The sequence below is a fragment of the Rattus norvegicus genome, chromosome 5 (assembly GCF_021556685.1).
Source record: "Rattus norvegicus strain SHRSP/BbbUtx chromosome 5, alternate assembly SHRSP_T2T, whole genome shotgun sequence".
NCBI classification, from domain to species: Eukaryota; Metazoa; Chordata; class Mammalia; order Rodentia; family Muridae; genus Rattus; species Rattus norvegicus.
This window is the reverse complement of record NC_141538.1, coordinates 115,495,780-115,513,714: the sequence shown is the minus strand read 5'-3', so window position 1 is coordinate 115,513,714 and position 17,935 is coordinate 115,495,780. Positions and strand designations below refer to the sequence as shown.

The 17,935-nt window shown below is 41.9% G+C and overlaps 1 protein-coding gene across 1 annotated transcript in view; it reads right to left on the bottom strand.

Moving 5' to 3' along the window:
* The window catches only part of Tek (TEK receptor tyrosine kinase), a 120,450-nt gene that overhangs the window by 61,913 nt on the left and 40,602 nt on the right, over positions 1–17,935 (bottom strand). The window contains 4 exon segments of the mRNA NM_001105737.1: positions 2,352–2,492; positions 2,578–2,709; positions 6,727–6,879; positions 7,285–7,395. Coding sequence (NP_001099207.1) covers positions 2,352–2,492; positions 2,578–2,709; positions 6,727–6,879; positions 7,285–7,395 — 537 coding nt within the window.

Here is a 17,935-nt window from a genome sequence, read left to right as displayed (position 1 = left end):
CACAATGGGAAAAAGATAGTCATGTCAATAAATAATGTGGAAGAAACATAGGCAACCACAAGTAGAAGAATAAAATGTATTTGTCATCCCACCCCCCTACAAAAATCAACTGAAAATAAATTAATGACTTGAATCCAACTTCTCGAATTGTAAAACCTATTAGAAGAAAACATGAAAATCTTTTTTTTAATCAATTTGAGGAAAGATCAGGGAACAAAAGCCAATGAGACAATAAGATTTGCATTAAATTAAAAGGCTGCTGGCAGTCAACAGAGTGGGGAACCATCAGTGGGCTGGAGGAAAGAGGCCACACATACTATAAGAGTTTCTGTCTAGTACATCGGAGAAGCTCAAGTAATGGAAGAGCAAGAAAACATGTCTTTTAAGAATAGGCAAAGATGGGGCAGAGACCAAAGGAAAAGCCATCCAGTGACTGGCCCAACTTGACACCCATCCCATGGGCAAGCACCAATCTCTTAGACTATCAATGATGCTATGCTGTGCTTGCAGATAGGAGCCCTCTGAGAAACTCTATCCAGAAGCTGACTGAAACAGATGCAGATGCCCATAGACAAACATTGGAGAGAGGTCAGGGACCCCTTTGAGAGAATTAGGGGAAGGATTGAAGGCCCTCAAGGAAATGGCAACCCCACAGGAAGACCAATAGTGTCAACTAATATGGACCCCTAGGAGCTCCAAAAGACTGAGCCACAGACCAAAGAACATACATGGGCCGGTCCAAGGTCCCTGACACATATGTAGCAGAGGACTTCCACATCTGGCCTCAGTGGGAGAGGAAGCATCTAATCCTAAAACACTTGATATACTGGGGGGCTGGGGGAGGGAATACTGTGGGGCTGCCTTCCCATGAGCTGAAGGGAAGGGGGATAGGGGAAAGAACTCTACAAGAGGGGACCAGGAGAGAGGCAACATTTGGGATGTAAATAAATAAATAAATAAATAAATAAATAAATAAATAATTGTTTAAAAATTGGTTAAAGAACCTAGGTTGACATCTCTTAGAGGATATATAGATGGTCAATATGAACATGGAAACATATTTCATAACACTGGGCTTCAGGGAAGGACCACAGATGTGGCACAACATGCACATGGCCCTGGGTGTGACCACTGGCAGCCCACAGTCAGACAAATCCAAGGGAACACAAATTAAAAACCTAAAGAGACATCACCTTGCATCTGTTAAAATGGCTAGGACCAATACGTCAAAAGATAGCAAAAATGAGTGAGCATAAGGAAAAGAATACCCACACACTGTCTACAGACATGTAACTACCAAAACACTGTGAAGATTCCTAAAAACACAAGAAAGCAATCACATAATTACCACGGGATTCAAAAACTCTACACCTGGAAATAAAAAAACTTTTCTGTGTGGGGAGGTGGGGGAGAGAAAGAAAAGACGGGGAGGGGAGGGGAGGGGAGGGGAGGGAGAGAGAGAGAGAGAGAGAGAGAGAGAGAGAGAGAGAGAGAGAGAGAGAGAGAGAGAGAGAGAGAGACTCATTAAGAAAGGAAATTCTGTGATTGTTTTTGACAACATGTATGAGTCTAAGTTGAATTATCTAAGTTGAATAAATCAGACAGAGAAGGGCAGGTATTTTTTGCTCTCTCCCGTAGATGGAATTTAGGGAACAGTATGGACAGTGGTTTCCAAGGACTGGTGGGGCAAGTGTGGATGTGTTACAAAGTTTCAGTTGTGCTGTTTAAGGACCTTCTTAGAAATATATTGTGTCAAGTGCAGGCAGGTACACAATATCATGTACTTCGAAATTGGTGGGTGTAGATCTGAAGTGTCCTCACCATAAGCACAAAAATAAAGTCTAAGATAAAGGATTTGTTAATGAATTTGGCAGTAACAATTGTTAGTTCTTGAGTAAGGTCTTTGAGTAACAGGAGTTAACTTTACTCTTTAACCTTAAATCCTATCTGGATCTGTCCTAAAGCCTGATTTTTATGGCATAGGGCAAAAAATAAATAAATAAATGAATAAAATCTGTCTTAATTTTTGTATTCAAAGCATTAGCTAAAAGTCAGCAGCAGCATAATTGCCTAAAGACTCCATATAAATGCAGAACCTCAGGCTCCAGTTCCAGAACCATGCAAGTTAGAATCCGTGTTTTAACAAGATCCTTAGGTGACATGTAGGAGAAACATCTACTCCAGATCCAATCTCACTGTCAAATACACTGTCTTTTCATTTAAAAAAATATCTGTGACTTAAATCCCTGCATCTAACAAGCAATCCAATGCATGCTGCTGCTGCTGTCAGCTAACTTGGCCTCGGGATTCCAGCTGCAGTTTCCCCTGTTGTCCATGTAAGTGCTGCCTACCTTCATTGCACTGCAGCCCCCTCCAGCCTGTGGCACAGGAACACCCATAGGGGTCTGGCAGACAGAACACATATGACTTGCATCCCTCTGATCCACTACACCGTTCCTTACAGGTCCTGCCAAATGTGTGTGGCTCACAAGCTGTGGGAGGAAAAGATACAAAGGCTGATTCAGAATCAAATCGTAAGCCCTTGAAAGGCGGGGCTCAAGCTGATTAGTCACTTACCCTTTTCACATGTCCTCCCCATAAACCCAGGAGGGCAAATGCACTCCCCAGTATCTTCATGGCAGACACCATTGTTCTTGCAAGTAGTACAAGGACGGTTACAGTCGGGTCCCCACTTCTGAGCTTCACATCCTATTGTTAAAAACAAAACAAAACAAGGAGACATGGAGGTGGAAAGCATATTCACTAAATGAACTGTTGTTATCGAGCAACTAACACGTGACAGCCATTTTAGCGAGCAGTGAGAATGAAGACAAAATATAGGTCTGTCACCCTAAAAGTGAACAGTGAACTATGGAATGAGATTGTTAAACAGTAAAAATGATGGAAACAGAGGCAAGGAATACCAAACCCTGCCTTGCCAATAGAAAAGTACACAAAGGAAGGCTTTTCATGAGGGCAGGGCTCAAGCTGGGAGTACAGGACCACAGAAGCAGCAAGACGAGGCTAGAGAATGTGTTCCAGGCTGAGGCACTAGTTAGGAAGAGACTTAGGCATGCTCATGGTATGGTCCAGGACTGAAGCATTTTTAAAACGCATGCCCTGATCAATGGTGTCTCCATCACCAAGGCACCTAACAGAAGTACAAACCTCAGACCCACAGCCAACAAGCCCATAATAGACTCAGCCTGGAGTAGGTGGAGGAGGGCTTAGGCTAAAGAGAGGGATAGCCAATTGGATGTACTATTTCCGCTGGAAAGTGTATAAGAAACAAGTGAAGCAAAATACCAAGATGTGCACAACTCAGCTCAAGGCAATAAAATGTTTCCTAGATTCATCTTTCTGAGTTGCTTCCAACATGGGTGGTTTCAGATCGTTAAATAGACCCAACGATAACTTCAAATGTACGGAAAACTCAGGAGTTCTGGTATGGCTCTTTGTGGCTGAAATTTTGGCTTCAGTTTTCATCTGTAGGGAGCCAGTATCATTGTCCCCAGGCACTGGTCTCATAGTGCTTGGATACATGCCTGCAGCTGATGTAACCTCAGACTCTCTTTGGCAAGAACTCCTGGCTATCAGTATTTTCTCCAAAATAATCTTGAAAACTATCAACACATACCAACCTCACTTCCTAGATAAAGTTGCAAGATGTCTGAAAGCTAATAGTTGTGTTCCTTAGCATATAATAGAAGAAAGACCACATAATTGATGTGAGCCAGGCTACGGGGCACTTACACACAATAAACATAAAGTCAGATCATTTAAGTGAAGCGGGCTCTTCGTACGCGAAACTGTTCTCCAGCCTAGTGTCTGCCTGTAGAGATAGCTCAGCCTCATCTCCAATCCTAAGAAGAATAAGACTCCAGAGGATAGCAGGGGTGATCTCTTAGGATGGAGAAGCTAGAGTTTGTTGATAATCAAATAATATTCATTTATGTGACTTAGTTTTTAAGCTTTGCGATGCTATATTTTGAAAAGTCATATATTCACGGCGTGCAAAGGAAAATAAGACCTATGCTGTAAGAAATCTTTTGTCATGAAAAAAATGTGTGCTAAAAAGCAATCAATAAACGTACCAGTGGGGTTTCTAAGACAAAATGCTAAAGCACCATCTGTTTCTATGCTTTAGTTCATACAGAAAGAGGTAGTAAGTCATACTGGGGAGCTGCTGTTAGATAGGGTAAGCATAGCCCCACTCAAACGCCCTTTGAATGACTTTAGATACCATTGAGCTTCTCAAATAGCTTTGTTAAATATGCTAACACAGGCAACATCATATACTCCAACCAGAAAACTATACAGAGGCCCAGTGAGCTCCAAACTCTAATCCGTACTCATGTTTGACATATACACAAAGCTGTAAACTTGATGTGGTAGTGGCTCCATTCTGGAAACCTAGCGCTTGGAAATCCAAGTTAGGAGACTTTCGTGATGTGCTAGTTTAAATGTTTAAAGATTTGAAACATTTTCCAGATGACAATATGATATATTAATAAATAAATGTCTGGTTCCTACACTTGTTTCCTGGCACACTGTTCCTAAAACCCTCAAAGTAATAAACACCTTTCGTACGCTAATGAGAATACTTTTGAATGCTAATTATAGTGGTAACTTTATGATTAGTAACTTTATGATAAGGATCACCAGAAACAGGAAAGACGACTTGGAGACTAATCTCTAGGGAGGGCTAAGGGCTGAAAGGCTGGATAATGATTGAATAACGCTGAGGGGACTTCTGGATTAGAAGGCTCCTGGAAAGTGCCTGGAAGTACTACCTCCCCCATCCCTGCACCCTGCCCTGTGTACCTCTGCCCTGTGGCTGTTATTCTGGATCCTCTTTAGTATTCTCTATAATAAACCTAAATTATTTCTCTGAGTTCTGGGAAATGACCTAGTGATTCATCACAGCAAAGAATGGAAGCTCGAGAAACCTTGATTTATAGCTATTCAGTCAGGAGCATAGAATATGACCGGCAGTTCTCAACTTGCAGCAAAATAAGGACAATTATATGTAACCAAGCCCTTACCTGTGGGATCTGACAGTCTCCAGGTGGAGGCAAAACAGGGTTAAACTGCAAGATTAATTAGTATCAATTAATTAATAATTAATAAGATATCCAGGAGATATCTTCTGGAGACTTGCCGGTGTTAGTGGAGCCTACACACTCACGTCAGCAATTATGTGCTCAAGTGAGCGTTAAGAGCAGGAAAACCCTTCTGGTTTTCCCAGTCTCAAACGAACATGTGTTAGTCTAGTGGTTCTGCTCCAAGACAGCATACCCTATTTATGCCGGAGTCCTTGAGTATACAGCATTATATCCGACAAGAGCTATCTTAAGAAATGAGTCAGACTGCTCTTTTACCATCTGGCCTCTCCTGTGTAGTGGAGTAAAGGGGAAATTGGAGGAGAATTTGAGAAATAATTGAAGAGCTAGACATCGAAAGCTGAATACTACAGATTTACAAACTTCCTTTAAAGATGGGTTTTAACTCAGCACTGCAAAGAAAGCCAGTTTTGGGGATAGGGGCAGATTTCCCTTGATTCAAGTTCAAATAATCCTGTCTATATCACACCTTATTTTATATCTTTTGTCTTGGCACGGGGAACAAACTAAGTTAACCACATTTGTCATACTTCTACCACTATACTGTCATGTTGAGTTATCTAATTATATACATACCAGCTCTTACTGGGAATTACCCACGAGAGATGGGTTTATTGGATTATAGTTTGTCTTTAACACCAACACTTCAATACAGTTAATGCTTTTCAAAACACTGAATTACAGAGATTTAGGCCTGAAGGCCTGAGTGTTAATACCACAAATTGAACGTGGCTGAGGGGAATTTGAAGCAAGTCTCCTGCTTTCTGTAAGTCAATTGTTCCATAAGAATTACTGATGCTGGCTCCTTCCACCTTGATTATCCTATAGTGGACATGGATGTTTTCCCTAGTTCTAGCTCTTATGGTTTTACACTAGAGAGTTAAATGCTCTAGAGCGCATGAGACTTGAAGGAAATGATGTTTACCTAGGAGCCCAGATGACCCAACTTATTCTCCTGTAATAGTCACATCCCAGTATCCAGAGAGACCATCCTCCTCAGTTCAGTTCTACTTTCTAATGGAGATGGTCCTGCAGTGCAACTCTGGCTTCTGTTTTATGGCTCTACTCTTGCCTGTGGCTTCCTGCTTTAGGCTGGTTAACATCTATGCACGGTAGACCAAGCTAATTCTTTCTACTGGGAATATAAAACACGGAGGTAAAGCATTGTGGCTCTTATCTGTGATAACAACCTCCTACATGAAAAGCATAGACCATTTAGTCCAACCCCACTTCTGAACCCCACACCTTCACTAGAACATATCTTGTCAGCAATTTGCTTGTTGACCTCTCTTTCCTTTTTATTTTTTAAGATTTATTTACTTTATATATGTGACTCCACCGTTGCTCTCTTCAGGCACACCAGAAGAGGGCATGGGACCCTGTTACAGATGATTGTGAATCACCATGTGGGTGCTGGGAATTGAACTCAGGACCTCTGGAAGTGCTCTTAACCACGGAGCCACCTCTAAAATTCTCAAGAGTGCTTGGTATCCTGTCTGCTATCCCTCCATCTTACTTAGGTAGCATTGCAGGTTGCCATAACTTGAAACTACAAATCCTAACAACCACATCAGTATAGAACAGTAGCCTCTCCATCACTTACTCCGGACAATCAGCCTGGTGAAGGCCGAGGTGAACAGGTTTCCTCCTATGTACCTGGCCGAGTACACACCAGCATCCTGGGGCTGAGCGTGAGGCAGATGCACTTCTAAAATATCAGGAACTTCATGCCGGGGCACTGAATGAATGAAGGAACCTGGTGAGGGAAAAAAGTGGAGGAAAAAAGTTTGTGCCCAAACACACCTATTTGTTTATCTTATAACCAAGCAACCTCGAAGTCAGACCATGTTGATCTTACCTGGTTAGGTTTGAGACTCTACTTATATGTCACAATCAACCTTTATTGAATGCACCTACACTTTACATGTGTGTGCATGTACATGCATTCTTTTTTTTTAAATCCCTACCTCACTTTGCATGATTAACTAACCAAGCACCTTGTCTGCGAGGTCTTCTGTTAGACACAGACTTTAACAGGCTTGTGTCACAGCAGTTTCTTAGGCAACTACCCTTGCAATTGTGATATAATAATATCTAATATATTAATCATCATCCAGTAGCTCATGGATGGAAGTAACAGAAGGCAATGAAAGAGACTCACCATTTTTGTAAATCACTGCATCTTCTTCTTTAATTAACACCTTTTTGAAGGATATGTTCACATTATCTCCCCTGTCCACGGTCATAGTTAGAGTAGCAGGTAGAAAGGAAGCTTTTAAAAGAGAAAAATGATAGTTAAATAAATAAATAAATAAATAAATAAATAGAAATTCAAACATTTTCCTCTAATAAACACTAAAATTCCAGCAGATGAGACCCAGCACACCAAGCATCGTCTGACTTTTCTGATATGAATAGTGCATAATAGACTCTATGAGCCTTTTAAAGAATCTAATAAAAGGAATGGTCATTTCCTTTATAAAATACAAATATATATATATACATATATATACTATATGTGATAATTATAATAGTTCCATCCTATAAATGACTTGGGAAGTGGAGACATTATGATGATTGGTATCTGCTATTACATTATATCCTGATATTAATGGTAAACCATATTAACTATGAATCTGCTACCCTACCCCAACTCCTACTGTTTACTCAAAATGCAAAAGGATTCTAATGGACTATGAGTCCTCAATGTAGACGAGACAGTACATTTGCCTACTCACTTGTCTTTTGGTCTTTTTGTGTCGTGGTGATTGTTGCTTTTAAAAAAGGGTAACTGCATTAGAGCACTCCAAACAAGGAGGAATGAATATCATGCTGCACTTGTTCCTGCTACGAAGATTAAACTATTGAAAAGGATAGATGCTAATGCTTTTGCCTCTACCCTTTAATTAACACGTATGAGCTGATTCAATTGTAGAACAGGCCAGTACTGAGGGAGAAACAGAACGGATTCTGTATTTGGCTTATGCCACCCATGACTACAAACTCTGCCTCTGTGTCAAGCTTGGAACAAACACAACATTGCCTCATCGCTTAGGTTTACTAGAGAAGATGTGTGAATGAAAGCATCTAAGATTCTTCTAGAACCAAGTGTCTGAATTCCTTTAATGTACTCCATAACCTGCAGAGAATGATATCCAAGGAATAAGGTGGGAGATTATCTTTACGTAGTATTAAATCAATGTTAAAGGTGGACAGCTTAATGCCCCAAGGAGATAAGCAATGCATATGACCTTCCTAGAGGACAAGAGATGATGGATATCAGCAGAAGAGTAAAAAGGAGAACAGATGAGAAGAAAATCATGGCACAAAGAATATGAATAAAATAACAGAAGATATACCATATACATGTACATCATATACATGTAAAAAGATATGGAAGGAGCATATATATATATATGTATGTATGTATGTATGTGTATATACATATATATAACTGCATAAGTAAGAGACTCTCATAAGAAAGCACCTAAAACATTGAACTGCCTGAGGATCCAGCTATACCTCTCTTGGGCATATACCCAAAAGATGCCCCAACATATAAAAAAGACACGTGCTCCACTATGTTCATCACAGCCTTATTTATAATAGCCAGAAGCTCGAAAGAACCCAGATGCCCTTCAACAGAGGAATGGATACAGAAAATGTGGTACATCTACACAATGGAATATTACTCAGCTATCAAAAACAATGACTTTATAAAATTCGTGGGCAAATGGTTGGAACTGGAAAATATCATCCTGAGTGAGCTAACCCAATCACAGAAAGACATACATGGTATGCACTCATTGATAAGTGGCTATTAGCCCAAATGCTTGAATTACCCTAGATGCCTGGAACAAATGAAACTCAAGACGGATGATCAAAATGTGAATGCTTCACTCCTTCTTTAAAAGGGGAACAAGAATACCCTTGGCAGGGAAGAGAGAGGCAAAGATTAAAACAGAGACTGAAGGAACACCCATTCAGAGCCTGCCCCACATGTGGCCCATACATATACAGCCACCCAATTAGACAAGATGGATGAAGCAAAGAAGTGCAGACCGACAGGAGCCGGATGTAGATCGCTCCTGAGAGACACAGCCAGAATACAGCAAATACAGAGGCGAATGCCAGCAGCAAACCACTGAACTGAGAATTGGACCCCTTTGAAGTAATCAGAGAAAGAACTGGAAGAGCTTGAAGGGGCTCGAGACCCCATATGTACAACAATGTCAAGAAACCAGAGCTTCCAGGGACTAAGCCACTACCTAAAGACTATACATGGACTGACCCTGGACTCTGACCTCACAGGTAGCAATGAATATCCTAGTAAGAGCACCAGTGGAAGGGGAAGCCCTGGGTCCTGCTAAGACTGAACCCCCAGTGAACTAGACTGTTGGGAGGAGGGCGGCAATGGGGGGAGGGTTGGGAGGGGAACACCCATAAGGAAGGGGAGGGGGGAGGGGGATGTTTGCCCGGAAACCGGGAAAGGGAATAACACTCGAAATGTATATAAGAAATACTCAAGTTAATAATAAAAAAAAAAAGAAAGCACCTAAATCAGAAACCAATGGCATTCTAGCTTGCACTTAATGGCAAAATAGCAAAATCCCTGTAGAGTTTTGGTCCACAACCAAGTCCTCAATGAAATCAGAGAAGCTCCCCTAAGGACCTGTCGTTGATGGGGACCAGCTTTTAAGACTCTGTCAAATGCTTTGTGTATCTTTCTAACTGAGACAACTACCTTGTTATGGTGGTTTGAATATGCTTGGCCCAGGGAGTGGCACTATTAGAAGGTGAGGCCTTGTTGGAGGAGGTGTGACACCGTGGGTGTGGGCGATGACACCCTTCTCCTAACCACATGGGAGCCAGTCTCCCATCTGATGAAGATGTAGAACTCTCAGCTCCTCCTGAATCATGCCTGCCTGTTCCCATCTTGATAACAATGGACTGAACCTCTGAACCTGTAAGCCAGCCCCAATTAAATTGTTGTCTGTATAAATGGTATCTGTTCACACCAGTAAAACCCTAACTGAAATACTTGTGAAAGCAGGGAGTGCCTCTAAACCACACTGAGAAGGCTTTGGTAGTGCTTTTGGGGGTCTATGTGCTGTGGTTGCTAACTGAAGAAAAGTTCCCTAATAGGTCTCCCCTGTATGGCCAGGAAAGGGGATGTCCTTGATGCATTTGATGCCCAGGGCAAACATGGAGGGAGCAAAGTACAAGGCAAGGAATAGAACACTGGAAACACATAGCCTTGGGCATGAATCCATCCTCTGACACCAAATTTCTCTACAAATTCCAGCTTTCTCATCTATAATTTGGAAATGAAATCCACCATGAAGACGGTTATGAATGTGAAACCGTAGAAGCTAAGCCTCAAGGCGCTCATGATATCCTTGCCAAATATCAATAAATGACATCACCGGGATGATGAGTCTACAATGTAGGTATGAGTGGCAGGAGCTAAAATGGACCACCATGCAGAGAAGGAGAGCAGGGACAGGGGACTTAGGTATAGCTTTAGAGCATTCCTTCTTATCTCGACCATTTGGCCACCCCAACGCACCAAGTTCTTCCTGACTCTGAGAGACTCCTGTGAGAACATTTCTGATCATTTCATCTTTGTGATTTTCTCTGCAGTTTGTTTATGTTTTCTCTCCCTTTGTGTGGAGATTGTTTGGTTGAGCGTGGGACTTCTCACTAAGCATTGTATTCAGAAAGGAACTCAGAATCCTCGTAGGCTCAATTCCAATGTAGCTTTTTCCCCACCACTCTGTGGCTCTTTATTATTTCAGACTTGGTCTCTTAGCTCCCTGTTTTCTTAGGGACACCTTCACAGTGAATGTCTGCAAGCCGATGGTTCTTTGCCAAGTACCAGCAAAGGAGTCAAATTGTGTGCTAAGCGTCGTGCTTCCTACGGTATGGAAGCTTGTCATATATTCAGTGTGCGTTTATCAAAACCATATGACCTGCCCGGATCCCAAGAACAAGCACCATTTAACAGTGCCGTGGGCCAAACACTGATCTAAACACATCATAAGAATTTGCTTTTCATACTATCCCTGTGACATAAGCACTGCCATTATCCCCATTTCACAAATGAGACTGACGTTCAGAGAGTTTAAGTAACCTGGCTCATGGTCGCACAGCAATTCCAGGAAAGCCAGTTTTCCCCCCTCTGGTTTTGTTTTGCTTGTTTGTTTGCTTGCTTGCTTTAATGAGGGAGCTGTGGTGGTTTGAAGGCCTCACATAGACTCATGTGTTTGAATGCTTGACCTACAGGGAGTAGAATTATTAGAATGTGTGGCCTTTTTGGAGAAAGTATGTCACTAGGCAGGGGGAGGAGGGTTGGTCTTAGTAACACTCAATAAACATTTGGAAAAGACTAATCTCCAGATGAGAAATTAGTAAAGTTGCCAGACAAATGTTTTCTAGAAACTATCTCCAATAGATGCCATATTCAAAATAATGATAGGAAAACATGAATATGGGCTGAGGCTGGGGGTTCCTCAGTAGAGGGCTTCCCTAGCATTCACAAAGCTCCGGGTTCAGGCCCCGGCACTGCATAAAACAAACACGGTACTGTACTCTTAGAATTCCCATATGTGGGAAGTGGAGTCGAAGTTCAAAGGTCATCCTTAGATACATACTAACCTTGAGGCCAGTAAAGTCAGTACTCAAAAATGAAACTAGGAAAAGAAACTTCCCTTTCCCCTCCTGGTTCATTCTGAAATAGATCTTTAGATCTAAAACCGCTATAAATTTTATCTGTAACTCACTACCCAAAAATGAAATCTCTATTGATCTCAGTGAGATCCCAAAGTGCCGTTGTTGATTGTTTTGAATGATGATTTCATCGATTAAAAAACACAAACAAACAAGACCATTTGGATTGTTGGGGTGTGTGAGTAAATGGAAGCGGTGTTTGGCACATGTCAAATGGATTTTCCACTCCCTCCCCAGTTATGTGAGTCAGCAGCTAGGCGGAATGAATATATCCCTATCATTCCGTGTTCCTGGACTGGCATGTGAGTTCCTATGTAGGTGTGCACGTATGTGTAGATGTGTGTTCTCGTATGCACTCACATGTATGGGCTCGTGTGAAGGCCAGAAGACAACTACTGGAACTCTTCCTGTTCAGAAGAGAGCTGACTGACTTTTTTTCGTTGAGATAGGGGATCTCGTTCACCTAGAACTTGAGCATTAGCCTAGGCTGACTAGTCAGCTTTCCTCAAGTTTTTACACCCACCCCACCTCCAGCTTTGAGATTGCAAGCATGACTTTTTTTTTACAAGAATTCTAGGATCAAACTCAAGTCCTTGCCATCACAGGCAAGTACGTTGATGGTTGAGCCATCATCTTAGCCCTCCCCAGATATTTTACTGTGGAACATAGTGGTAGGAGCATAAAGAGATAGCTTAGAACGTCTTCCTGATACCACAATCCAAGCTTAGAACGTCTTCCTGATACCATAATCCATGTTCCTTTCTCTATGACACATTTTCCCCCACTTAGGAAAGGCAGAGCAGTCACCAGTCTAGGATGTTCTTACTGTCCAAATGTAGGGGGAAATGTGTCACCTCTTCGTCTATTTTGTATGTGCCTCCACAATTAGGACACACGCCAAAATCCTGAGTAGGAAAACTAATTCCTGGGTGTGGTGGTTCTTGTATTTGGGAGGGTGAAGAAGGAAGATTGCCAAGAATTTGTAGCCAGCCAGGACTACATAGATATTGTCTCAAAACAAACTGTTGCAGAATATTTAGCCACAATGTGAACTCCAAGATTGTGTTTTTTACTAGAGAAAGCTGTTTTTAGTTGTGATGCGTCTCAGCCTTGGCACACACCTTTAATCCCTCTGGCCTGAATACAGGCACGCCCTTAGTGCATACTTTTAATCTGAAACAATGGAGGTAAAGTTAGTTTGTAGAAAGAAGCACCCAGATTTGAAAGATGTCTAGTTGAGTGACAGACTAAGTGACAAATCAGAGAAAGATTTGACAGAATAGGATATGCCCAACTCTCTTGAGAAGAGAAGACAGGGAAGCTATTGGAGGGAGCAATGCAAAGAGCTGGGAGAGGAGGGAAGAGGCAGTTTTACGGGGACCATTGTTCAGAGACAGGTTGAATAGAGAGAACAAGCTAGACACTGGTGAAGACAGGAGAAGCCAAAGAACGAGATGGGGCCAGAAAATCAGAACAGACTGCTAGAGTTAGTTTGAGGCCAACTAGAGCAATTCAGGAGTGGTTCAGGGAAAGAAGCCAGATTGAATCAGTCAGCCTGGGGAGGCGTTTGAGTCAGAATAGCTGAGTTGAACCAGCCAGCAAAAGCTCAGAAAGAACTAGAAACGGTGAGCTTGTTCAGCAGTAAGTCTCAGAGGCTGAAAGCATTCTAGGCCAAGATTAGAGTGTATGGCAGACAGAAGTTTCTAAACCTCAGTTAACAGATGGAGGGAGTAAGCCTCGGAGATGACAATCACCCAGGCAAATTAAAACTACTTTTATAACAAATGAAACACCAAAATAACCAACCAACAACAACAACCCCACTGAATTACTTCTCTCTCATGTGCTGTAATAGCAGTTGAAACGTGACTGTGAACCAGACCGTGCTAGTCACTTCGAAGCACCTTATTTGATTCTCAGAAGCACCTGGAAACCATCTCTAACCTCCTTGATGTTCAAGTAAAGAACACCGATGGTTTCAGTTGAAGAATCTAGCCTTAGACCAGGCGGCTGTCTTCCACTCTCACCTCTCCACTCTTCTGCTCTGGTTCCTGTTAGGGCTTTCTGTAGAAACCTCGTACTTTTACAGCCAGTGCTCAGAACTGAAGAGAGAGCTGTTAGCACTGAGACTGCTGTACAAAGGCCTATGCAAAGGCCATGACCACAGTTTCTGAACTGGGGATCATGAAATCCCATTTCTACTGTTTATAAGCAGCTTGCGTTGAATTAAGTTACTTTATACAAGTGTTATATAAATAAATCAGCATGCTCCTGGAATCGAGCTTCATATATACATAAAGACAGACAGACAGACGTGTACATATGGACATAATCTTATTTAAAATTTGATATAACTTATGTAAGTGTTGTTATACCCATTTCACAGATAGGGAGAAATGAGAGCAACAGAAGTTAACTAACCTGTTTCAAACTGTACAGCTGAATGATGAAAAATTCAAATTTGGAGGATATAAATGTAAAAGCCACCCCATCTTACTGTTGCTCACAATCCAAACCTGCCTTGTCTCATTTAACTGAACTTAAAATATCTGTACCTCTGAGAGGTCATGGTCTGGACAGCTCATTAGTGATAGTTTGTAACTCCCAAAACTCAGTTCAAAATGCTCTACATATTTCCATTCATATTTCATCAAGAGTGACCTCAAGGCAGCCCTAAGCGGAATGGTTGACACTTTATACTCTAAGCAAATGGGGCACAAACCTCAGATTATCACCACTACGAATGTGGAAATCCAGCAAACGGCTTTACGCAAATCAAACCCAAGTGACACGTAAAAAATAACAGAGCTGCCCATCAGCCATGATAGCTTTGGCACACCTCATATCCCTTTGTTCAACCTCTGCTCCCCCTGTGGAGAGCTGCAATCCTGGGAATGTCTGCCCTGTGCTTTTCCCACGTGCCCTGATGTCATTTAAAGGTGAACAGTATAGTTTTGCTTTTAAAGAAAAAAAAACTCCTTTGTTTGTGAGGAATAGAGATTTTATCACTTTTGAACTTAAATTGAGCTTGCTACCTCCAAATATTTTACTTACTGAACTTAGAAAATCCAAAGAAATTATTTCAGGTGGTCGTTGGGGACAGGCTGACTAAACTCACACTACTCAAGGTACAGTCTGTGGCAGAGTGAGCCCTTGTCTCTGGGCCCTTTGATTCCAACACAGGAGTCTCGGGGTTTGCTCAGCAAACTTCTGAGTCAACGTCTCCATTTAGAAAGAGTCACAGGTGACCTGTATACACCTCAAGGATCTAAAAGGCCCTGCGAAAGCCAGTGAGATGGTTCAGCAGGTAAAGGACTGGATGCCAAGTTTGGCCACCTGAGTTTGATCCCTGTGCAGAGTTGTCCTCTGACCTCTACACCCCTGCTGTATGGACACACACACACACACACAGAGAGACAAACACAGAGACACACACACACACAGACACACACACACAGACACACACACACACAGACAAACACAGAGACACACACACACAGACACACACACAGACACACACACAGACACACACACACACTCAGACACACACACACACACACACACACACACACCAATCAAAACTAAAAGAAATAAAAGTCCTACAGATTCTTAAGTCGAAATGTGCAGAGGTACTCAACTTAACCTACATCAGCTTTATCATTTAAAATGAATCCCAGAGAGGTATGGAATATGGATTTGTGGTTAAGAACACTGGTTCTAGCAGAGGACCAGGGTTCAGTTCCCTGCATTTACATGGTGGCTCACAACTGTCTGTAACTCTAGTCCCAGGGAATCCAACACCCTCTTCTAGTTTCTGCAGGAAGCAGGCACACATAGGGTGCACACTCATACATATAGAAAAACACAGTTGCACATAAAAAACTTTAAAAGAAAAAGATGAAACCCTTCAAAGTACTAACACTCTCGTTATTTCACGAAGTGACAACCCTAAGTCTTGTGCTTAGGCAACAAAAACTTTTCAAGGATGTCTTTATTTGAGGCACCAGCCATTCCAAGGAGGTAGCTGATGGGTGAGGGATCAGATCACTCCTTTGAGATCAAGGCAAGGTCATCACAGCATGAAATCTGTGCCTTCCTCACAGTAGATAGCATCAAACCCATCAGACATCTATCTACCTACCAATCCATGTCCAGGAGCCTCAGTGCACATAACTGAATAATGTTTGCACACCATATACCCCGTGTCATCACACTGCAACGTCAACATTGGCAGAATGGCTCCATCCATCCAATACACTCCACGGAGCAAGGTACAGATGGAGCAAGGTACAGATTCTCTCTCTCTCTCTCTCTCTCTCTCTCTCTCTCTCTCTCTCTCTCTCCTCTCTCTCCCTCCCTCCCTTCCTCCCTCCCTCCGTCCCTCTCTCTCTCCCTCTCGCTCTCGCTCAGAGGCTCTCAAAATTCTCCTTCAGTATTCTAATATTTTTTTTGAATGGAGCCTGAGTGCTCAACCACTAAAAGTGAAGCATGGTCCCCTTCCCAGAATGGTAGCTTACAGAGAGGATCATGGCTTCTCATTCTTCGCTAAAATCCTGCTCTTTGCCACGTGAGTTTGTAGGACCCCTCGCTCAGACTATAAGCTCAGCTATTTGACTTCTCCAGGGCGATAAAATGAGGCGTAAGCAACAGCATGAAGGTCCTAGTTTGAGAAGTCCTAAGTTTACATTTGTCCTCCTTCATCTCTGTGAGAACATACCTGGGCTAGCCTGCTGCAGACCTCAGACACACTGAACCTGGCCAGGTTTCTCCAGCCCAGGTCCGCAAATGGCCTATAGCTAATCAGCACCACATAGATTTAAGCCCGATTTTTTTTTTTATTAACTTGAGTATTTCTTATTTACATTTCGAGTGTTATTCCCTTTCCCGGTTTCCAGGCCAACATCCCCCTAATCCCTCCCCCTCCCCTTCTCTATGGGTGTTCCTCTCCCCATCCTCCCCCCATTACCGCCCTCCCCCCCAACAATCACGTTCACTGGGGGTTCAGTCTTAGCAGGACCAAGGTAAGCCCGATTTTTTTAAAGCTATAAATGCTTATAGCTGTGTGCCTATTTGTGGTTATGTTACATATTATTTTGTTCAAATATTTAATTAAATAAATCATTAATAATGGCTATATTATATAATTTGTTTATCTAAGTATATTGCATTAACTATAAATTATATCAAGTAAATAATAATGAATGAATAATTGCTTAAAATAAAAACATCATTGATACAAAAAACAATTTAATTGGGTAACAGGTAGATATTTCCCACTGAATTTGTCTATTTTTAATTAATTTATTAATTTTAGGCAGTTTTTAGCTTATTTATGTGTATGAGTGTTTTGCCTGCATGTATGTCTGTATATCTGTTGCCTGTTGCCCTCGGAGGTCATAAAAGCACTTTGGATGGTTTCGATCCATCATGCATGTGGGTGTTAGGGATCAAATCCAGGTCCTCTGAGAGAGCAACAACTTCTCTTAATCTCTGAGCTATCTCTCCAGCTGTGAGTGTGTGTGTGTGTGTGTGTGTGTGTGTGTGTGTGTGTGTGTGTGTGTGTACAAATGCATGCAGGTGTACTCAAAGGCCAGAAGAGAGTGTATGATATTCTAGCACTGGAGTCCCTGGCACTGTGAGCCTCCTGGTGTGGGTCCTGGGGACCACGCTCAACTCTTCTACAAGAAAAGTGAGTGCTCCAGACTGCTGAGCCAGCTTTCCCACTACCTTTTTGAAAAATTTTAGACCAGATTTTTCTTTAAAACATTAACTACCTTTAGGAACAATTATAAACAGACCAAAAAAATCAAATAAAGAAAATACATGACCAATATTAAAATAGGCAATATTTTGACAAAGATATTTTCATGTTATATACATGTAGCATAATTATGTAGGCATAACATTATGAGATAATTTGAATGTACAACATATTTCACTTTATATTATGAAATAGATGTGATGAATAATAAGGGTTTGGCCCGACTGGTTCCAGTCTAGGGAGAGGGTTAGACTGGGATGTATCTTTCATCTCTAAGGTTCTGAGAAGCAGAGATAAGCCATGCTGAAGAAGACAGTGTCTT